This window comes from Rhamphochromis longiceps, linkage group LG10, assembly GCF_057381845.1.
Source record: "Rhamphochromis longiceps isolate RC_006_pf linkage group LG10, R_longiceps_female_GT1.1, whole genome shotgun sequence".
Taxonomy (NCBI): domain Eukaryota; kingdom Metazoa; phylum Chordata; class Actinopteri; order Cichliformes; family Cichlidae; genus Rhamphochromis; species Rhamphochromis longiceps.
Genome location: NC_140566.1, coordinates 11452793 through 11477713, shown reverse-complemented (window position 1 = coordinate 11477713; position 24921 = coordinate 11452793). Strand labels below are relative to the sequence as shown.

Below are 24921 nucleotides of genomic sequence, written 5' to 3'. Positions count from 1 at the left end.
GAAACAAATGCGATAGAATAAACTAGGAGCAGTGTAAATCATTAATAATCTGACTTATTAAGTAGCTTTGCTGAGTCTTTTATTGCAGCGGTTTACGGTGCATTAGCATTTAATGGTGATGTCGCATTCAACATAAATGTATGCATGAACTCAGTTTGCATATGGTTTTCTTTGCCTTCCACAATAAAATTTGCATAGCGCTGTGCTTTATAATGTGTTCATGTAAAAATGTTTGCATTTTTGGAGGGAAATCTGCCAAGCTGCTATTATTGCTTATATGCATATTTTCTTGACTGAACGCAGGAATGATAAAGGGCTTTGAGCTATGTTTTAGTCATTCATCATTATTCAAACAGGTGTGCTGACAAGATGTAAGCCTGGAGTGCTGTGCCTGACTAACAAGCTTTCTGTCACTCTCTCCGAGGTGTTGAGTATGTCCTGCTTGGTGTTGATGCGTCCCCAAACCTTAGCTTTCATTTATGACAGCTGTTCTATAAAGTTGAAAAAAAAAACCCTAACTCTAATTTCTTTAATAAGCAGGTCTTCTACACACACAGAGATTCACTAGGTAAGTTCTCTTCAGTTGTGGCTTCTTCTTAATTTGCTGATATGTAAGATAAGCATTTGAACTAAATATGGATTTAACAAACGAGCAACCAGGTAATTATCTTTGAAATTTGAAAAACTAAAGTACAAAACTTCCAATATCCACACTGCATGCGAAAGAGTATGTCAGATGACTCAGGTGTTTATGTTTGGGATAGTCTGTCAACCTGTCCATATGAAGCTACGCTTCAGCTCCCCCCAACCCTAAACTGAATAAGTGGAAGAAAATGTATGAATGAGTAGATGTCATGCATAGAGGGAGCACAGAGGTGCTGGAGGCATTGTTACTTCAAAAGAGAAATTGTGGTTTGAACATCTCATAGTCAAGTTATATGTATGTTATATGTAATTCCATAGGTGTGAATGTGAGCATGAATGATCCTGTGACAGACTGGTGACCTGAAGGGAACCCTGCCTTTGTAATTCTGTAGTTATTAGGCAATTAAAAAACAGATGTCATCATCTGATGTCCAAAAAATGCACAAAAAGTCTAAATTCAATTCAATTCCATTTTATTTATATAGCACCAGACCACAACAAAAGTCACCTCAAGGTGATTCACATTGAAAGGTAAATACCCTACAACAATAAAAAGACATCCCAACAATCAAACGATCCCTTTTGAATGAGTACTTGGCAACAGTGGGAAGGAAAAACTCCCTTTTAACAGGAAGAACCCTCTATCAGAAATAGGCTCAGGCAGGGGCAGCTATCTTCTGCAACCAGTTGGGGATGAGGGGAGGAAGACAAGGCAAACGACATACTGTGAAAGAGAGCCAGAGATGAATAATTACTAATGATTAAATGTAAAGTCATCAGTGAGTGAAAAAGGTAGAAATACTTAAAGCATTATGGGAAGCCCCCAGTTCCAACCTTGTTGCAACATAACTAAGGGAGGATTCAGGATCACCTGATCCGACCCTAACTATAAGCTTTAGCAAAAAGGAAAGTATTATGCCCAGCCTTAGAAGTACAGAGGGGGTCTGTCTCTCAAATCCACTCTGGAAGCTGGTTCCACATAATGGGAAAGTGTGTGAATTAATTTAGTTAATATTTTACTAAATACGTAAAAGCTTTTAGATGCTGGTGACATAAAAGCCAGGGTATTGGTTCTTTTTTTTTTTTAAGATTCAGATTATATATTTTCTATTGTTCTATCACAGACTAAGGAATGGTGTAAAACATACAGTCCAAAAACCATCAGTCTGACCTAAGTAAACTCAAGTAAAATTAATGACAAAGATATTCAAACTGCAAACTAAATTACCTTTAAAAAAAAGTTTAATGTGTTTTTTAATATTTAATATGCATTAAAAAAATTCTTGTGTTACATGTTTATGTATTCTATGTGTGGATACGTGTGGTAGTCTCCTTGTCAGTCAAATAGATTAGGCTCTTGGGGAAATGAGGGACATGTAATGTCTTGGTTACTGTTAGTCATTTTCTTAAAGAGACATCACTTCTATTAAATAAAGCAAGCATTGCTTCTAAGCTCTCAAGGTTATCTCTGGTGATTATAATTCACACTACAAATACCGCCTTAATGTGGTGTGATGTGGAGAGATCACAGGTTTCACACATCCCTATTCATTGTTTTTTATTAATTTGACCTCACGCAATATTTAACATGATGGTGTAAAGTCATGAAAAAGAAAAGTCAGACTAAAGTGGGAATTGTCATGTTTGTTAAACAAGACTATCAAACCACATTACATCATATTCAAGACCATAAAATAAACCCCAGTCAATTGACTTGTCTCTTATGGAAATTTAACCATTACGCTCTCCTTTCTCTTCCATGTCATTTTTTCCATTTCTGCTCGGGGGAAAGCCGATATCTTCCATCTCTGCGGATTACTGCTGCTCTAAAACCCCTCTGGAGGACACTCGACCCTATTCATGTTCAATACAGTGCTTTCGGTTCGGTATGCATATGTATCGAACAATACAAAATTTTTAATTTATTTTATCAACTTTTCTTCTGACAATGCTGTCTGTGTTGAGCGCTCAGTGGTTCTGCGTTCGACTACTCTGCCTAGGCTGCACTGTCAAGCGCAGATCCACTGATCGCAGGGCAAGCTAGCGAGACAGAAGCAAAGCTAGTTGCAACATGGAAAATTGAACCTCCCCCACCCTAATTCAGATCTGGCGTTTGGAACTATTTTGGTCTTCATGTGAAGTATAACCCTGAAGGTAAGCGCGTCATGGACAAAAGTAAAACACTATGTCGGATGTGCCACGCAATGCTCAATTACATTAGAGGGAACTAGTGCGTTAGCGCAGTTAGCTTGTTAACGTGTTGACGCCGTCCAGCCGCACGCACGGGGCGATCCGCAGTAGCTCGTTAACGGAGATTTGCCGTGTTGTGGCGTTAACGTCATTTCAACGAGATTAACGCTGACAGCACTAGTGGGAACACAACGAATGACAGCACATTTACTCCGACATCATCCTAGTGCAAAGTGGAAGCAGACAAAAACAACAGCACGCATGCTACAAACTTTACCCGAGTCATTTAGACAGCCGTTAGCACATGATTCTCCTTATGGGGACCTGATATGTTTAATATGCTGCTGAGAATATAGCCCAGAAGAAGTTCATGTGAGCTTAAACCCCAATGTGCCCTTTTCTGCCCTATTCCACTCCTCATTGTCCCCAAGGAACACTGGCAGTGAGTCTCCACGTCAGAATGAGTCATTAGCTTACTCTGTGAATGAAACCGGCAGCAATGTTTCCATATATAGAGGAGAAACACAAGAGCCAGGGATATTTATCTTTGGTAAAACAGCAAATAGGCCACATTCTGATCAAACAATCTGATTTAAACAAATAAATAAGCAAATAAATGAAGACATATGAACTGAAATCAGCTTTACACTCTTATGGCTGATTGGAAACCTGGTGTAGTGATTTTTATTTTTGCTACATTTTGCATATTGTCCACACTTTGCATTTTGTCCACATATAATGAGGTCAAACTTACATTTTCTGAATGTAATTATATTACTGAACAACCCTAATGCTGTTTTAATGCATTTTAAGTGCATTAAGACGGCACTTAAAATTCAGCATGCAGTTTCTTGCGTACAGCCCTACTAATACAGATATTTACTAAATATTTACACTTAACACTTTCAAGTATAACAGCGAGGGCAGGAGTACCTCACTGTGTAAAACATCCTCATGATGACACTGTCAGAGTGAATATGCAAAAAAGAAGAAGCTGACATTCTTTTTAACATTAATTGTCAGTAGAGATATAGAAAGAGATTGAAAACTATGGCTAAGATGACTCAAAGTCTTCAAATTTAGGCCAGCTCAGTTTGACTAGATTTTGGAAAATACATTCATTATAGCATCCTGCAGGTGTAGAAATCCACCGCTCACTGTGCTGGAAAGAAAAACAACAGAGCAATTTGCACAGAATTTCAGTCTAAAAAATATCTGTCAGGGCACAGCAGCCTCCCCTGGGAGAAAAGCACTGCAGTGGAAATGATTGTCCTCTCTGAAACTGTCTCTCTTGGGACAGAATCCCCGCCTCCTAAAAAAACAAAAACAAAACACAACATGTTAAAACACAAAATATTAAAATCTTCACTTTTATTTCAAAAATTGCATGAATGGTAACTTTTTTTCTTATGTTCCTAAATTTCCTAAAAAGAAGGACCCTGCCTTCAAGCTATTTAGGAAAATAGCTTAATCTGTTACTCATGCTAATGTGTGCAAGTACTGTTTGTGCAGTAGTGTGCTCTTAAAGAATTAGCATATGTTATACTGGATTAAAAGCATTCATGAATCATTGGTGTCACATAACACTCACAGCGCTGTAAAAATACAAGAAAATGTAAATCAGCACCAGCTTACCTCGGTGTGCTTATTTGTGGTACGCTTGCTTCCACTCTCAAGATCATACAGTAAATATTTTGGAGAAATCCATACAAATCGGGTGACAGATAAACATAGTCACAGATAAAGTCATACTTTTGTCAAAGAGTAATAAGGGAAAAACATAGTATGGCTTATATATATCTATATATATATATATATATATATATATATATATATATATATATATATATATATATATATATATATATATATATATATATATATATATATATATGTATGTATATATATATATATATATATATATATATATATATATATATATATATATAGTATCCTGTTGAAAGTCATCGGAGTTAAATGATTCCGAGTTTCACTTTCTTTCTTGGAAGTGTCCTTTTATCACAAGATGTGTGTGTAGCACATATTAGCATGAGAACTTGAGCTATGTTGTGTGTTTTGTGGATCTGACTGTCTGAAAATCAGCATATCAAGGCAAGTTGAGGCAAGTTACAAAAAGAAAGGAAACAAACATTAAAAACTAAAATTACTCTGACACAGCATCCTACACATCACTATGTTAGCTTGGGAATATTACCATGTTGCATTAACATTTATCTCAAGGCACTTGGTATTGCAGTTGATATTTCATTATTTATTTATTATTATTTTTTAAATAAAATCATTGATTATGAGAAAACTGGGGCTAAAGAAGGAATATCAGCATTTTCTCTGAAGTGGGGCAGCAAATTTTGGGGGGAGGCCACCCCCCACCCCCCCTGGTGGCACCCCTGCTAACTAATCTGGCTTTCACTATGCCTCATAATCAATGAGTTTTTCATAATTAATGAGGCTTTCTGCCTTTTTTCCACACAAAAAGGCACCAAAACAGGTAGCTCCGTATGTTTGAGCTGCCAGATTTAAACAAAAAAATATATCTCAGAAATCCTTCATACAACACATGGATTTATAGGAAGAGATTTACTCCTCTTTGGGTCGAACCAGGAATCTTTTACCTTACTTGATTGTGTAGACCGTTAAGCAATGCATCTCATACAGTGATCATTGCCTGGGTACAGTGAAAATAATTACTTTGGCCCCATTTGACACAAGGTGGAAACCTATATTGTTACCAGTTCCCTTTAATCCTATATTAACTTTTTGGACTACAGTATTATTCATCTACACAATCCAGTCCCTGTTCTTGTCAGATATAAGTATATTCTATTGCCATAGCTCTTGGGAGGGTAGGGCTTAATATATGATCAACATTATTTACCAGTTGTAAAATCACTTAATCTGCTGTTCAATGCACAGGTATAGTCTACAGTATACAGTGTAACTTATCTGAGCCTGTGAGCTGGCTGCTACCCTTAGCTTTTTTTTTTCTTTAATGCTAGGGCTGATGGAAGTCACTGGACCTAATCCAGATGGACCATTGAACCAAAATAATGAAGTGGCTGAGGGATGCATGGACCTGCAGACCAGCTGCAGTGTTGTAATACTTCACCTGGAAGGCAGTAATCTGATTTGGAGGTAATATCATCTATTATATGATGCAGACTGAAGGTGGCGGACTTTTTTTTAGTATTGTAGCAACTATAAAAGGTCAATTAGCACTTTATATGTAAACCCGGTTTCTATTATTTGATTATGTGCAGCAAAATGATTTTTATATGCATATGTATACATATGCATGTATACATATACAAAAAATATGTATACATATGCATATACTGCAACGAATGTAAGCTGTGTGTTATTATATATTTCTGTGGTTTACAAGCTACGTTTTGTAGCTCTGACTATCCCCTTACAAATGTGGGAATATTGTTGAAAATCAGCGTATCAAGGCGAGTTACAAAAAAATCCACAAAAAACTTCTATTAAAATTCAAAAGAAGGAAGCATATATTAAAAACTGAAATGACGCTGACAAAGTATAATATGATTGGGGAATCTGGTGAAAATGGCTCACAGAAATGTTTGGAAACTAAACTCCTGACTGTGGGAAAGCAAATGAAGATAAATGCTGTTTTAAATGCATAAAAGCACGGGGTTTAGATAAACAATCTCCACTTAAATAGAAAATGGCTTCTTAAAGAATTACTTAAAGACTTTATTTGTGCAGTTCCTCAGATATGTATGCTTTAAGTACAGCAGACATTTTAGCATTGATGATTTTTTTCCCCCAAATATCTGCCTCCAGCTCTACCCACTTCAAAAGCAGCAACAGTCATATTTTTTGCAGTGATTGTCTATGAGACACGTTAAATTGTTTTTCTTTGCCTCTTTGTGAGTTACACTAGTTGATTTACAAGCACAGTAAAGGTTGGAAATGACACTGTAGAACTACTTGTCGAACCGCTTTAAAATGTAGCACTTGAATTTGCACATAGATGACACTGGTTTAATTCACAGTGAAAGATAATCTCTGATGTGGATATCAATAAAAATGTAATATGTGGTCTGCCCTGTTTAAATTTATTTTATGGACCCATTCCTCTTGTCTTCTAGGGCGTGGACTGTGGCTGCAATATTATTCAGCAGTACCACTTTTCAAAATTAGCAGGCCCCAGATAAGTACACAAACTCAGCAGAATGCTCCTGCACAATTTCTATTAGCCAAAGTTTATAAACTTCTTTTGTGTATAGTAAATTTAAGTGCAAATCTCTCTTTGAAATGAATCAAATCACGTATTACATTTGACTTAAGTTTAACTTAATTTTGCTGAACTGGCTCATGGAGAAATACAAACATTCAGAAATACAAACTCTCCAAAGTGTCTCATTACATTAAAGCACTGACATAGTACAGACTCACACAGGAGCTTTCTTCATAACTGACATGAATTCTGAAAAGTTCTCCTCCTGCACAGCTTGTACCTACAATCCAACCTGACAGTCAGCAGCTATGTGAGGATTTCAGCATATTACGCTATCAACATGCAGGGGAAAAAAGGCTAAAGAAAAGGCTCCAAAAAAAATCAGTTCAGTCACTTACCGACCACGTTCTCATACCAGATGACAATGTAATCAAGATGTTTAGAGCTAAAGTGCGTTTTTAGGAAAGCCTACCACTAGCTCCAATAATGTTAGCTTATAACCAGCCGTTGTTGTTGTTTAGCTGGCTTATTGTCAGATGTCCCGAGATGAGAGAGGGCCACATGTCTAATTGCTGTGTTAAAGCCCTGAAGATGAAACTTGAGCTGAGGAGGTAGAACTGAGGGAAGCAAGACAGCAGTGGTGGAGGAGCCAGACATAATGAGAAATAAATGATGAAGGATACATGCGCAAATATATAGTTTGAAAGAGCTATTTGTAAAAGTAACTTCTTAGGCTGGTCTCTGGCCACATAAAATGTGATTACATGGAACAGTGATCTTGACCAGTGTATGTATATATTTTTCATATAGCATCAAATCACAACAACAGTTGCCTTAGGGTGTTTTGGACAATCATATATTTTATTTATATATTTAGTATTTTATACCTTTATGCATTTTTAAGTCTGCACCTAAAAGTCAATGCAGAATTTTTGGGACTTTAAGTGAAAATTGCACCTTTGCATGTCGCATTACTTGCATTTAAATGTACTGAACAGGGCTACTCGTACGAGGCTTCAAGGCTTTCAGAGGTGCTTTGAGCCCTCATTCCTTGTAACAGTGTTACACGACTTTCATTTTCAGTGTGCTTTATTTCTTCTTAGAGGGGTTTTTAATTAAATCCCGAGTATCGCCTGCTAAGAAGGTAATATCACAATCTTTGTTTGACATACTGCTCAAATAAAAGTTGCACGCACTCTTATTCACAAGCTTTCATCCAAAATTCCCCTCACACTTTATGAACAGTTCTATGAAACTACAAGGGTCTGTTTCACGTTGCTAGTTTGCTTTTTATGTCCATAAGTGTGTGTCCATGAGTGTGCTCATGGGTGTGTGCATGCTTCATTGCAGCCTTTCGTCATTTCATTGTTTTACTCAGAGACCTTTTATGAAGTTCAGATTGTTCGGGGATTTGGAGACCATCAGCACAATTGGCAAAGGCATAATGAATGCTTCTGTATTTTGTGCACCCTTGTGGCCAGTTTGCAGTTGTGAAAAGGTTTAGATGCATTGAACGTACATGTCCTAAGTGAAAAAAAATCTTTATTTCATTCATAAATGACCAAAAACAGTTTAGCAATTAGAATGAATCAAATTAACTAATTTATAGACAAATAAACAGAGGTTATATCAAACTACTTAACGGTAATTAAAAGGTAAAGCGACATTAAGCGACATTTAAAACAGGGAATATAGAATCAAATGCTTTAATTATAACAGTGCAAACAGAACAGAATCTCATGTACAAAATTAGATATAGAAATCTACATTTTAATGCAAGCATATTGACAAGAAAACATATTTAACTTGAGAAAAAGTGAAAATACATTTCTTATGGATGGTACTAGTTGAAGGTCACAAAGATCAGGTTCAAATTTGAGAAAATCCTTCATATAGGCTTTGACAGTGTGCAGAAGAGTGGAACTTTACTTGGGAAGAACATAATTCAAAGCAATCTCATTCCACAGGAAGAAAGGGAATAGTAAGAGTTCTCTGCAAAAGGCTTCTGCTGGTCACTTGTAACACATGATAATGGCTATTAAACTGCACACAGGTACTGAAAAGAATTCTAGACTTTGTGAGTTTTTCTTGGAAGCCATTTGAACAGAGTCTTGCACAGCTTTTTGCTTTTCAGCTTTGTCTTTGTTAAGTTCTTAATGACGACATTTTGGAGCAGGCTGAAGGTTAAAGGCTGGGATAGGTGCGCAGTTGAACGATTCAGAACCTCCAAGAAGCGTCTTTCCTGCTGCCTGAAGTCATACTCTACACTGGAGAGACACACACACAGCCCCAAATTAGTTATTCTCCACCTGAAGAAAACACACATTACAAAAAACAAAAAGTGTGTCAAACCTGAAAGCTTTCTCCGAAGATGCAAATGAATGTTTTAGTGTGTCGTATCTGCATTTCCAGCTCATTTTTACATAATGCAAAAGCTTTTCATGCCTCAAAATCACTATAAACTGTGTTGCTACATTTCACTTTGCTTTGTGTGGTCTCCTCATGTGGGAAGCGCTGCACTTGTCAGGTTTCAAAGTGGCTGATTGGTTTGGGCAGGTAGACATTTCCCAGCAGGATATCCTCTTTTTTTGGAGGGTACACAAGTCTGGTTTAAATATTCTTATCTTCCCACTTGGCCTTTTAAGGACCAGATGCCCACACACACACTCCACACACACACTCCACACACACGCGCACACACACTGGTCAGCAAATCAACTTATGTAACACTCTTTTTGTCATACAAAAGGGGTTTTGGAAAATAAGGAGATCAACAGGAATGTTTTGAATATTTCACGATGAAGACAATTTAAGGTTTTGCTTTCTCGAGCTTGAGGCGTTTTTGTTTTCCGAAAAGATGATGAGAAGAATTTTAGATTTTCCTCAGCCCACTTAGTAATATTTTTTATTCTCCATTGCTTCCACCTGATGCAACATTTTAGTTATTAGGTGCAAACTATACCAGTGTTGGAATATGAGAACTAACCAATATTCCATGATAAGTCTTACAGGCAAGGGATGCGAAAGCTCTTCTCAGACAGCAGACAAACAATTCCTTTCACTGCTTTCTTTAATAAAGTTTGCAATGCACTGAAATGCAACCGCTACTGCTGAATTGCTGTCATGAAAACTAAGACAGTAATAGCTCAGTTTGCAATAACTACTTTTGATATATTCTCCTGCTTCCTACGAGTCATCGAATCTTCTAAAACATTTCATTTTAATACAGCATAACATCAATTAGTCTACAATCCAAATGACAATGCAAATTTTGACTTCATAAATCAGTATAAATCAGTTTTGTAGGCTGCTTGGACCTGACTCAGTTCTGTCTGCCTGCTTACATTTCCAAATAGACTATGCTACATAAAGCAAGTGCTTAAATTTGGCAGTTTTTCCATAAGATTTATCGTGTTCTCTGACAGGAAAATATAATCCTTCTGTTACTTCTGAGCAAGAAACTGCTTGCTAATGACAGTAAGTCATTAATTTTTAGAGAAATGAAGAGAACAGACTGGCCAAGAACTGGCAGCTGCAATGGCAAAGGTGCTGACCCATGAACTGAACTGTGTGCCTGAAACTGTAAATCTGTTGTCCGACTTTGTCCTTAAATAAACTGATACGTGTTCCTGTTACTGTGCATGCCATGCATGTTGATTTGGTTTAATTGGTTTCTTCATCTCTTTTATCGAATGAACACCAAAAGGGAAGCAAGTAGCAAAATTAAGGTGTATTAATTATACTGTAGCATTCTTATGGTACATTGCAGCAGATTTGATCAGTTATGTGTTCAGACTTTGCATGTAGGCACAACTGTCATCTCACCTGTATACAACACAAGCAGTTTTCTGACACGTTGAGCAGTCTTTGAAGTCCTGTCCTGTTTTGTGGGATCGCCGACTGGAATACAGATAAAGCACATTTTATATCACAAATATTGTGAATAACTGCTTAACTCTGTAACCCTTCAGTGCAAGAGAGTATGAGCTATTAAGAATTCTAACATAACTTGAATGGAAAAGGAAGGATGAATTAATGTATGACCCTATCAACTATCAGCAGCTTACATGAATCATTGTGTCTTATTGTTAATGAAAGAAAAATAAACGATGCAGCTGATGTAACAACTAAGGTATATGATGTCTTTTTAAGTCATGATAAACCATAAACCCGTCCTTTTGTGTTAACCAAATCATCCTTTTAGATTTACAGTGTAATCATCTTTCCTATCACTGTATCCATCTGAGACACTTTCAGTCTATATAACATAGCGTGTAAGACATCAGTAGGTTATTAGGAGTTGGTTTTTCTAAAACATGACCTCAGAGACAGTCACAGCTTATTAACACAGCACACTGAATGAGAATGATTGACAGAGACACGTTGCCAGAGGCCTGTTTTAATTCCTGTTATTTGTCCCAGAAGAATTGCGTGGCTATATAAATCTCTGCCCCCCTGAAATGCCCAAGTAGGTTTCTATCATACTCAGGAGCATAATCACGGACCTGTTTTTCAAACCTGCAACAATGTTGCAATGCCACATAACTACAATTCGAATCAGATTTTTTGCACGTTTGTGAAACAGACTTGATAACATGTTAGCAGTACTGCCTTCAAATTGATTTGTGCAACTTAAATCACAGTGTGCGAAATTATTTACACGACTGAAACTCGTTTGGTTCAAATGTCATTGAGGTCTTCCAGTGCAGATGCTGGAATATCTTTCTTCCTATTATTTACTTTAGTTATAGGACAGAATGGGGAAATATGTGAGAAATATGTGAGAAACACGTGAAGCTCTGTGCTTTTGAAAAAAAACTGACCCTGTTTTGGTTACTGTACCCTTGCTTTTGTACAGTAATAGATAGAAACATCCTACATCCTGGTTTTCTGTATCATTTTTGTCCTTGGCAATACAGTAATTAGTAGCTAATTAACTGAACAGTGGGTGAGTAAAACATGTGTTTATAAATTTAACAAATGCACAACTGTTTTCAGTCTAAAAACAATGGTGTTTGCATTGATATTCAATGCTGCTGAGTGTTTCCAATCTAAGTGATGACTCACTGTAAAGCCAGAGATCAGCAGAAGCAGGAATGCTTTTAAAATAATTCCTAGACAGGATTCTGGCTGCTGTACCTGTACTGGACTGAATATAAAGTATTACAGCAAAGTATTTACAACTCATCTCTAACAAAGCATGTTAAGTATATGCCATTCACAAATATGTAAAGCTCTATTGTACTAAATATTAGATATTCAAGTAAAAAACTGATGATCCTGAAGTGATAAAGAAAGCTCAACACATCCCTTATTACACTTCCACACACACTCAGAGCCCAGACACACACGCACATTTACTTACCCACTGGTTGGAGCGTGGCATGTCTCTAGGTCATGGATAATGTTAAGCAGAGTAGTGATCCTGTCCTTGTTGGCTGCCAGGCTGGCCTCCACAGTCTCGAGTCTCTGCTGTAAGGCTGCTGATTTGCAGCACTGTGGGGAAGATGGCAGCAGCAGGGCTGCATCAGCTGGGTGGGAGTGAGCCAGGCTGGTGTCCTCTGGGCATGGCTGAGGAGGAGCGGGGTTGTCAATTGCCTCCACTTTCTTAGACTGGAGGCGGAGATAGGATGCCAAGGGCTTTGTTGATGATAGCAATATGGAATTGCAATCAAGGCCTGTGTGCATACGGGGTTCTCTCTCACTGCTGCATGGGGCTGGCGCAGTGAAAGAACGCTCGGTACGTGTGAGTGTTTGTGGCGGTAATAATGTGTCAGAGTTTTGCTGGACTGAGGATTTGATGATGGGTTTGACATTTCTAGTTGAGGTGATGGGTCCACAGTTTGTTTGCACTGTTATAGAGGGTGTTGAGTTGATGGGATGTGTCTCTTTAACTACGTCAGTTTTAAGCTTAACATTTGCATGACTGGCTGATACACCCAAGGCAAACCGTTCTGCATTTGAATTCTTTTGCTGGGCTGTTGTTACCGGTGGGCATGTTGCACAGTGTCCCTCATGTTCGGTTTCTGCACATCCTTGATTATGTGCAGGCTTTTGTTGTTCCGTTTTTATGAAACCCTGCAGACAAGAGCTGTTTGACTTAATTAGGGAAATGTAATTCTGGAGGTTTGCGACCTGCGATGGATTTGAATTTTCATGGTCTTTTGACTCATGCACAATTAATTCATTGGTTAGATTAGCACTGAAGTTACTTTTATCAGAATGCAACTCCTCGCTGGGTTTATTGGTTGATTTAGGGTGATTAGTGCTAGCATCACTGCCCCTGTTATGATCTTTTGGCACAATTTGAGGCTTAGATAATGCATGCGGAAGTGCTAAGTTGCTTTCCTGATGACAAACAACACCACATTTACCAGGTTTGTTACTGCTTTGAGTTCTGATGTCTGGTCCTAGTGTGCATTGAGGTTTGCTTTTGTCGGGGGCTTCATTACAGCTAACTACCTGTGCTGTGCCTATTGATTGAAGCAAATTTGCACTTGATACAGAGACATTATTTTGTTTCTCTGTCAAGGCAAACAAATGCGTGCCAGCTGGGGTTGCAGATTTTTTCGAATTGAATGCTGTGTTCCTGAGAGCTATATTTTTGTTCAGGGTGCTGTTAAATCCAAGTCTAGAGCTGGAAGTAGTACTCACAGGCACCTTAACTTCCGAGTCTAGGAGATTGGATGCACTAGATGTTGTGTCTAGGAAAGATGTACAAGCGTGAAGCAGAGGTTCAGAATTTGAAGAGTTAGGGTGAATTATTTGTGCAGGCACAGACTTATCATCACATGCAATTTGATCTGAATTAGTTTTATAATTTAAAATGCTCAAATATAGATGCGGTATAGCTGGATGCTGTGGATTAGCAAAAGCTTGAATTCCAGTTGAGCTTATTCCTCTGTCAGTAAAAGGTATTTTAGCTAAAGATGTGCTAGCAGCTACTGTGGATGCCTTTTCTTGTAGTTTATGATGTTCAAGCAGAGCATGCGGTGGACCTGAGGGTAAAACGTGTGCAGGTGACTTTGATTTATGCATTTGGTTGAATGCATTGCTGGCCAGTGATAATGTGGGGCATTTAGGGCTAATTTGTTGGTTATTAGTTGTATTTATTTGACCCGCATGCTTGGAGTGTAGAGGCTTGTGCTGAGTATTGACTTTAGCAGCTATGCTTTCAGTGGACGTTGGTGCAGAATTAAAAACTGTGGTTGATATGAGTGTGTTGGTACTGGATGTATTTCCAGTCCCTGTGGCTACAGTATAGAAATGCGAAGGTGGTGACAGTGTAATCTCAGGTGCAGCATGTATAGACACACATACATTTTGAGATTCATTGTATTGTGTAGAAATGTGTTGTGTTGTCTTAATGCGCTTGGGGTAAGTGTGCGAATGTGGGTTGTTGGCCTTGGTAGCTATGGCCAACTTGGGGGTCAAAGGGAGAGTTGTTGGACGAGAGAGCTTATGGTCCTGTGGAGGTTTAGCACCAAATTTTTCACTGGAAACATCCTGTCTGGTTTCTATTGTTGCTTTTGTGATAGTGATGGTTTTAGCATGTAGGACGGTTGTAGGTTGGATTGATGTTTCACTTCTGGAAGGATTTATATTTGACAAAGTGACTTGATTGCCTATAGAGTGGACCGGGCATGCAGGGTGTGGTGTTTTTCGATACCTTAGTTCCTCATTAACGTATAATAATTGTGGATTGACTGTAATTTGGGTCCTGTTGTCAGTATTATTAATGCTGTCGGAGAGTTGTTGGTTTGCCGTAGGGTTTTTTTCAGTGTGGGATATTTGGAAAGGCGTAGAGGTCGAGAGTGAGGTGAAGGATGAGTTTAAAGAGTTCCCTCTAAGGAAAGCATTGGGAGTAGGAATTTTCTCCCCTATAATAACAGCTTTGTTGGTTACAGACTGTCTCCCTCCACAGTGGTTGCATATTTTTTGAGGCATACCAAAAGGTCGGGCAGCAGATAATGGCAGCGTCTTCCTACACAAATCTGTATAATGACCTTGCAATCTGGTCCGGTCTCCTCCACGACAGGTTGCTCCCTTTACAGGCTCGGCCTCATCATTGTGTACGGTAATCCCACCGATTGCCTCTGAGTCAACCACACTGCCATTAGTGTAACGGTTACCAGATTTACAATTAGACCTGGCATTCCCTGCAATGTGTGGATTTGTCTTGATTGCCCTGGTATAGCAATAAGTCCCTCTACTGTTCCTCTGACAGCAGGCCACATCCTTTGAGGCCTCACCTCCAAGTGCTTTGAAAGTCACTTCCTTTTTGGTCTTGGATTCGCCACTTTTCTGTTTTAGAATAGCCTTTTTCTCCTTGTCACTCTTTGTTAGTAGTATCTCCTTGTCTTCCGTTTCCTTGGTAATATAGCTGTTGGATGTTTGACTAATGTTATCTGAGAGTGTATCAGTTAGCTGGGTAGGAGGTCTACTTATCGCAGGGGATGTCTGAACACCAACACTGCACTGAAGTCCCCACAGGGCTCCTCCGGATCTGTCTCCTCCTGTTGCCTTCCAACCACGCACGCCAACCAAGGCAGGGACTCCTAAAACCGGAACCGAAGTCGTCAGGTCAGCTGCTCGTCTCCCCATTCCTCGACTGGTCGACTCAAAAGTCTGATAATTCAAAAAGGGGGTCAGCGTTTCCACATCATTACATCCATCTAAAAGTAAAAGAGGAACACGTTTAAAGCGAGAGACATTTTAGATGGCACTGTGAAGGAAATCCATGAGTAAGCAGGAAACAATGCACAGAGCTTGGGCTGAGACAAGGAAGCGCTTTAATAGTGCAAAAAAAGGAGGATAACTAGAGTTGTCAAGAATTGTGAGGATTGTGCTCTTACTTTCTTGGAATAAGACTGGAAAAAGCAATGACAATGTGCAAATGCTGATAACAAGAGAAGTGTTGTATATTATATCAGCACTTTGAACATAATGCAAAGATCCCACCCACATTAATGTTTCAACATAGCGCCTGGAGTAAACTCTAATGTCTTCTTTCATTACAGTATTTGCCATAGAAGGCAGCGTTCACCCCATTACCCTTCACGTTCAGCTCACCTTGAAAAAGAGTACCATACACTAATGCTATAGCCTTAATTAAGGTCTGTGTGCATTTAACCGCAACACCATTTCACGAAGGGGACAGCCTGTGTAAGTGTGTGTGTGTGTGTCTATGCGTGCACACAAGTTTTCTCATGTGTAGAGGAGGTCATTTTAATGATTTATGCAACAACAGTTCAGTTGTCAACACCAGGGTGATCATGTGTGGATTTTTCAGCAATTCTTTATTATACAGTTAAACACAGAGTGTGTGTCTATGTTAGCGCTTGCATGTATTCATTCATGACAAAAAAAGAACATGTAAATACATTTTGGTAAGGCTTTCTTCACTTTCTCCTGGCCTTCATACCCCTCAAACTCCTTTATCCAGATATGTCTAAATTGCTAGACGAACATTAGTCATCCACAGGGACTATTATTTTGGTTCTCGTGTCAACTGATGTTAGTTGAGCTAGGTCAAGTGACCCACGTCTGTAGTTGCTGTCTAATAATAAGTGACAACTGTCTTGTCCTGTTAATACACCATAAAAAAGCAAGCAGAGAAAAAACAAGCTATTGAAAAGCCGCAAAATGTTTACATGCCCTCAACTTAAGAATAAAACACAGACATACCTCAGTCTTTGTATGATCCTGCTGCAAGTCTTGGCTCCAAATGAGTTAGTTTTACGCACTCTCTTTTATGTCCTCATGGATTCTCAAGGTTCTGAGTGACTTTATTTTCATATGTTTTTATCCCTTAGCTGCACAATTCAAACTCAGTGCAGTCCACAGGCAGTCATCTCGGTAAAGCAATGCTGCTTAATGAGTTCTCTTCGTAACTGCTCAGATTCTGAACTAATCTACCTTTTATTGATCAGGCATAAAGCCAAGCTGTGTCCTCACTGCGCCCGCTTCTTGTTTTGGTCCTGCTGCTCCACACTGCTCCATAGTATGCCACAGTATGCTGTCCTCCAACACACTCTGCCCTACTATGCCTTATCTTTTTACCTCCTCTTCTCACTTACTCTTTCTGCGGTGCTCCCTCTCTGCTCTTTCTGCTACTGTCCTCCTTCCCAGCATTCATGTATCCTGGTCTATAGCTGGGTGGAGAAAGAGAGCAAGAGAGAGCAAGAGAGAGAAAGAGAGAGAAAGAGAGGGAGAGAGAGGAAGTGACTTGCATCAGTGGGGTAGGGACTGTGTGTAAATTACCATACAAGTTAAAAAACAGGAAATGTAAATGGCAGCAAATGTATGTAAACAAAGTTGTAGCAGTCTGAAGAGGCGGTAATTACAAATTAAGCCTCTTTAACACTATTACTAATTTGAGTCTCTAATTTCTTTAATGTATGTGGTTTCTTTTACAGAGAAGGCACTTTTATTCTAGATCGGGCTTAGTCCAGGTAGAAAATAAGCATTCATGTATAGCTAATGTTTGATTTTTCACATTTTGGGCACACATCCTTTTATTATCAGGATGTGTGGCCCCATGTCTTCAGTGCTCTGGGGGGTCTTCGGATGCCCTGGGTCTCCTGGGCTTTTCTCTGTCTGCATCTAGTTCCCAGAGGCCATTGTTTCAGCTTCTCACTGCTCATTATGTACATTTCATGACCAGTGTTGGGGTTGTTATGTACGTATTTCACATTACTTTTCTTAAAAGCAATCAAGTACTTTCTTAATTACTCACTGGAAAAAGCAATTCAATACACTAAACATTACTTTCACTTTATTCCAGTAAACAATATATACCTTAAGCTAATGTTCTACATACCAACACAAATCCATATTCTAATGAGGACACATCTTTGAGGATGAGGATCTCTCTTTTAGTGATTAGATATGAACACAAAATCGACAGCACAAAGCAAAGTTGAAAACCAACCCAAAGAGAATTCAAAGTGATCGTCACAGTGATTCTACTTTAGCATGTAAAGACAGAAATGGAGGCAACAGTGTTTCAAGCCTGACTCCTTATCACTTCCTCTGTTATGCCACTGCCTCTGTTGAAGTTCAGGGTCCAGTTGCAGGTCTGGGGCTTGGAATCACTCAGCTTCAACATCACTCTGGGTTTTTTTTTTTTTGCCAGCTTTGCATTAGCATGCTGTCTGTGCAAATGTTCGCAAAAAGGAGCCAAAGTTATGTTAGCAGAATAATACAGATGTTTCTGTCCTGTACACAGTTTGCATTTCACCATCACACCCAGGTCCTTTGGCACAACAGTGGATGTAGACCATAATTCTGCTTGGACAGGACACCCTTAAAAAAGTACTTGTAATTAACATATAGTATTTCTATTGTACAGTGTACTTTTCTCCACATTGGCATTTAAAGCACTTCACCACATGTGTATTCTTACTTTTATGAATATTAATTACTTTTCAGATTCAGATTTTTTCTTGTTTTTGCAACTTTATTATGTTGTTGTGCAAAATTTTTGATGTCTTCACAAATAAATAAAAATAAATAAATAAATACATTTAAAAAAAATAAGCTTTGAAGGTTTTTTCCTGCTGCTGACATTAAAGCATGGTTTCTACCTTTATCAAGTACTGCAGTTAAGCCCTGTGGAATTCTTTTCTTTTGGCAAATTTCTTTAATTATAACAATAATTTGAATATTGTCTTGGGATAATGGAAAAAAATATTATTTTCCATAGCAAACATGCAACATTCAAGTACATGTTTTAAGTGAATAAAAGTTTAATTTAATATCAATTAATGTGTATTTAATGTGTATTTTAAAAACCATGTATTTTTACATCTGACAAATAATTGATAAAACATCAAAATGTTTCTCATTTATGGATTTTAATGTGTCGTATATAAGCCCTTTGATGTATGTCATTTAAGTTTATGGACACTAGAGCCCACAGCCTCTAACATAATTTATCACCATGCCTGCATCAACAGGATATTCATAGGATATATTGAAATTATGAATAATCAAGTATGGTAATGTTTATATTTGCTGTCAAATAAATCAGGTTATGCACTATTATGGACATCATAATATTGATTATAGTCAAGTGATCTTTGTACAATCTCTAAATAATATATTCCTAAAATAAAAAGATAAGAATGAGTTGTTTTATTACTGTATGTTTTGATGTTCATGATTTTTTTGCACCTGAAATGATTTTTTTGCATCATCTCCTACAATTTTATTACTTTCACAAGATTAAATCTTCAGCCAGCATTAGACAGCACTGCAAATTAAAGGAGAAAAGAAAGGATAAATTAGACAGGATGAAGAGGATTGTCATGGATGTTAAAACCTCCAAAAACGTTAAATACAAAAACAAATGAAATCAAACTAAGAATATTCTAATACTTTAATGTTTTATTTTCATACACTAATCTATTAAAATAATGAAAGTCCTGCTGCGCAAGGAAAATGCATCCATTCTGTGACTCTATATAGCATAGACTGGCTGCTGACTAATAATTTGGTTGGTAGTCAGCTCCGTTTAGACTGGAAAGATGAGAAATATGATGTGTAATATAATTATTTATCAGACTATTGTTATCATCAGATATTAGCAACTTTGACTATGGAAACCAGGCTGTGTGTTGACTTCTGATTTCAAGAGATTGCACTCAAATTCCATCACTGCAGCTGTAGGGAACATGAGGCTGACTTTGTGAATAAAATATTATCTCATAGCCTCGGGGCAATTACACAGTATTGTATCAGGGAAAATGCCTACAGTGAAAACGGTTTAACTGTCACTGTAAGAGTTTTGTGTGGTTTGCATTTATTCATCATAACAGTTGGTTATGCTTTAGTGAAGACATTTGAAAAGGAAAATCGCTTTCCTTTAAAAAAAAAAAATCTTGCGAGGGTGTATATTTGTATTTTGCCTTGTTAGCGTGGTGACAATAGACTGATAATTTGACAAGTGGGCTTCGAATATTCAATGTGGGTCTAAGAGATGCACATACATTTACATTTTACTAAGGCTCTTTCTCTTTTTTTCAAACATGTTTCCTTTAGGCAAATATAATGACATATTAGAATAATTATAGCCCATCTTTTTAAACCATGAGAACTCCTGATAATAGTCTGTACATGTGAATCAGAGAGAGCGACATTATTAATCCTTGGACTCTTGTTGTCATTTGTCACAATGCAATATGACTATCGAGAGTTTGGTTGTAGTTACCAATTAAGTTATACAAAGGTGATGAAGTGACATGGCTTGTGACTCTGTCTGGATCATATAAGTCTTTTGCAGACCCGTTAGGGTGTTTCTTGTAAGTCTAAAGTTGTTGCCCTTGCCATCAAATATTTGAGAAGTTACTGAAAAGCTGTATGCAATTCAGCAGCTTCCAGAGTGCTATATTCTTGTTGAGTCACAATGGTGAAAACATATTTTAGTGAGGTTCAATAGCGTGCCATACAGCTGTAATATGAAATCCAAACACTTAAATTAGCAATTTTGTTTTTCATTTTAAAGCTGCATTCAAAAAAACTGCCACAAGAGGGCAGATAAACATTAATTATGCCCCTTCACTGTTTCTTCCTCTTCTATTTTTTTACATCACTGACAACATGTCAGTATGACTGCTAATTATCATCAGTCTGTTGGAAAGGGACTGACATTTATGTAACATTTTTTCCATCATACTGACCGCTCAAAGCAATTCAGACATACCTAAATCACATTTAACCATAGATTCATGCACTACATTGTTCTATGCACTTTAACCACGTTATCTACCTCACACTAATGAGTTAAAATCCCCAGTTAGACTAACATACGTGCTTTTAGGCTTTTAGGTAGAGTTTGATGTCTTTAGATATTAATTCCACAAAAAGAAAGCCTTTTTCTATGAAGCGCCTTGAGGCGACTTTTGTTGTGATTTGGCACTATATAAATAAAATTGAATTGAATTGAATTGCCAGGAAGTACCCAGAAGAAAGCCAGCAGGCCTGGTTAGAATGCTAATACAGAAAAAGGTGACCATGAGGTTTGAAGCAGGGACTTTCTTGTTAACCACTGCCCCCCTGTGCTACCCAGGAATGGAGGAAAGTCACAATCCTATGTACAAGTGTCTTCAGAATGAATTGTGTTAGAATAAAGTCATCTTTAAAGTAGAATTTGATGTCTTTAGATATTAATTCCACAAAAAGAAAGCCTTTTTAGTTATTACATATGCTGCAAACAAAATGCTTATTAAATATGAACAGTATGGGTCGGCTGCAGCAAGAAAGCGGAGGAAGGGTGGTGTGCATTACAGTTTTTTCTGATTGCTTAAGCACATTTTTTGTAACTATTGGCTAATTTTGCAAAACTCTTCACACAAATAAGAAAACCTGTCACCCAATAATCAAAACATTGTAGTTCTCTTGCAAAAGCAAACACAGCTAGATTAACTCTTCACACCTTCGTAAAAATGGTGTTTCCGTATCAAACAGTACACACAAGCCATCATCTACTAAGCACACAATGCGCCAACTGCACACTGATGGTATGAATACAAAACACATCTGGCTTTTGCTTTCTCTGTGCACAAGGTAGGCTATGTCAGTTTGAGCTCATACTTCTGTCATAGATCCATAAGCATAGAGGGATCCAAACTTCAAGTACTGGTGTTTATTCAAACACATCAAAACAAACACAAGTGTTCATTTCCAAGTATAGGATTATTTGCAATCGCCATAATGACTATATGGGTTACTTGGTCTGCAGTGAACATGCTTCCTCTGCCCCAGCATCTGGTCATCTAGCAATTCTGTAAAGTAACAATTTCAGTATTTTTACATCAATGGTATTGGTGTGTTTCTCATTGGCATACGGCAGTGCTACAAATCTTTGTGCGAAGTGACTGTACTCACCGATTCTCATTTCAAGATGTCCTTATGGTGCTTGCTACAGTGTAGCGGCTCGAGTTAGGCTGGACCCGTTGGCCAGCTACCCTCAGTGTCATTCCACGGTTGATTACATGGTCCACTATTGTAGCTCTGATGTCATCAGTGATTCTATTTCTTACTCTTCCTACCCTTCCTCTCCCCCCTCCTCATCTTCCTCTCCCCCTTCCTCGTCTTCCTCTTGCTCCTCCTTGTCCTTGTCGTCCTCTTCATCCTACTTCTTCACCTCCACGTCCTCTTCCTCGGCTTCCTCTACTTCTCACTCTTTCTGCTCCCTCCATTGTACTCCGCACACACAGCTTACCTGTATTATAGTGCTTAGGCTGATTGCAAAGTGAACTAATTATCTAAAAAAGTTTTGACATGTGAAAGTGTGCCAGACAGTTGGCAAATTAGTGTTAATGATAGCCATACATGTGTATACTTTTGCTAGGAGTGTGTTGGAAATTTGGTAATTGAGTGTTGTGCAGTGAATTGTGCCTACAGTTTTGCAAAGTATGTGTTACAAAATTGCAAACTGAGTGCAAAGCAGTTTTTGTGCTTTTAGTTTTGCAAACTCAGTGAGTGGTTTTGCTATAAGTCTGAATAGTTTTAGAGATTGTGCTACAGGAATCACAGTTAGGGTTTAAGCATTCAGAAAAAACTGTAATTACTTCTCCAGACAGATGGAGCCAGTGCAATGAATAGATAAAGGCTTTTCCTATTTTCCTAAAGAAAGACAAGTCTTTGTTCAAATAGAAGGGATGTTAAAGTCCCACGTTAATCATCATCCAGTCCCCTTTTCATGGCTTTGCCAACTTTAAAATGTTGAGATCTTGTTGACCTCGGATACTAATGCTGTATTTTCTCATTTCCTGCATTCCCATATTTCAAAATTCCACTGTTGCAAAAGTGGAGAGGAAAAAAAGGGCGTCACAGTCTACTGAAGGAGAAAATAAGCTGTTAGTTCAACTGAATTCAAAACACTGTTTGAGATATTTAAGAAAAAAAAAACTTTATTTGTGACATATTAACAAAACACATTACCAGATTGATTAAATCATAAGAATCACTATGATCACCTTTACAATGATGAGCAGGTGTACAAAAAAGTTATTAACAGATCTGCACTGTCACAGTCGACTGGTATGTGCCACTCACCGCCACACCCAACGACTGAGGAACATTCACTATACACAAGCAGAGAATACATCAACTTTATTTTTTTTTATTTCATTTTTTTGTATTTTGATATTTTTTTTCTTATTTTTCTGCCTTTTTCTCTACTGGGCAAGGGAAAGGTACAGAGGGTGAGCAAAGTATATAATTTCACAATAGTGTCTTTTTGATCATCATTTCAAAGTTGAACACAAGTTAGTTTAAGGACTGATTTTCTTATCCATGAAAATCATATGGGTAAAAACAGAAAGAAAAAAAGGCATTTCATAGCATAACACAATAGCATTATGTATATCTAGAAGATTAAATTTATTTTCAACATGATAAGAAAATGTGTTTCTTTTAGGTTTTTCCACAAATTGCTGCTGCCATGTCTGTATTTACTGTATGTTTGTGTCTGTATGGAGAGGTGTGTGTATTGTCTTTGAGAATGTGTATCAGAGGTATATGTAAATATTCCAATACGCATTTCCCAGTGGAAAAACATATCTATGTATATATATATATAGTATCTATATAGGATCTGTTTCCTTTGCTTATAACATGCAAACAGCCACTTGGTGATCTGACAGCACAGAAGTACACCTGAAGAACAGGGCAGGTGAGGAGGGAATAGTGTGCATGGGAAGGACTGAGCAGCACCTATATACCCCTATAGTGATCGGTAATATGGTGGTCTAATAAAAGGAACAGTGAGGTGAGATTTTATGACACTTTCAATCATGTTGACGCTGCTCCCATTTCTACCACACTATGTTTATACACAATATCAGTGCCAAAACTTCCCAGCAAACTTTTCCCCCCCATATTCATGTGGAGCCATAAAGCAAAAAAAGGGAAATTTTAAGGTGATGCCAGGTGAAGCCAATGAACTTTTGTCACCTTTCAGTCACAATTTTTATTATAATAGTAATTATCATAATTTGAATGCAGCCTCCAGCCTCTTTGTACTGCAGCTGAACTGTACTTCCCAGTCAGTGTTAACTGCAATACATGTGCTTGTGCAAAGGAGAAATGACTTGCCCAATAGTTTCTTTGTCTCCTACACTGTATCTACACAATGGACTACTATGACTACTATTTTCTGACTCTCACTCCATCTTGCCTCATATCTAGCACAGCATAATCTCAGTTTCTGCTAAGCTCTCAGGCGTCTTCGCAATTCAGTGCATACAAGTCATGCGAGAGATGACAGAGCTGTCAACAATGAGCAACCAGAGGAGACATTCTGGCAGAAACGCCTAAACTCAGCTGAAGTTGAGACAAAAAAAATGTCTATGAGAGTGTGACATGTGTCTATATGTCTATGTGTCTGTATCTGTGTAAATATGCAAATACACACATGTTACTGTTGTACAGTTCATTGAAGCAAAGTGGAAAGATGTCCAACCATGTTGATTTGAGGAAACATGAGTAGAGCGAGGAAACAGGCGGCGGGCAAGCACATCCTACAAGCACTGAAGCAGGCGAGGCAGTGGCGCAAGGCTTAAAGAACAACTATTTAACATTCAAAGACAGAAGAGGACGGATCGGAACAGAAATGAAGCGACAAGCAGCGTTCCTGCTTCCTAGCCATATAATACACTCCCATGTTAAGGGTGGCATTGGCCTTCAGTTTTTGGAGTTTCCACAAAGGGCTGCGTATTCTTTTCGTGTATTTTGAATTTATGTGTTCATGTGTGCGTATGTTTGATTTGTTGGATTGTGTGTAAGCGGCGGAGAGAAAATCAGTGTTTGTGTACAGTAATGTGTCTTTCAGACTGGGTGTGCTAATTCAGACCCCA

General features: G+C 38.1%; 1 protein-coding gene across 1 annotated transcript; it reads right to left on the bottom strand.

Annotated features, from left to right (window-relative positions):
• Nucleotides 1-8904: 8904 nt before the first annotated feature.
• LOC146660342 (uncharacterized) lies at nt 8905-15661 on the bottom strand. Its single transcript, XM_085419552.1, has 3 exons — nt 12423-15661; nt 10883-10957; nt 8905-9324 (listed from the first exon to the last, which is right to left on the bottom strand). The coding sequence occupies exons 1-3, from the start codon at nt 15659-15661 to the stop codon at nt 9126-9128; spliced, it is 3513 nt and encodes a 1170-aa protein (XP_085275678.1). The 3' UTR covers nt 8905-9125.
• Nucleotides 15662-24921: the final 9260 nt, after the last annotated feature.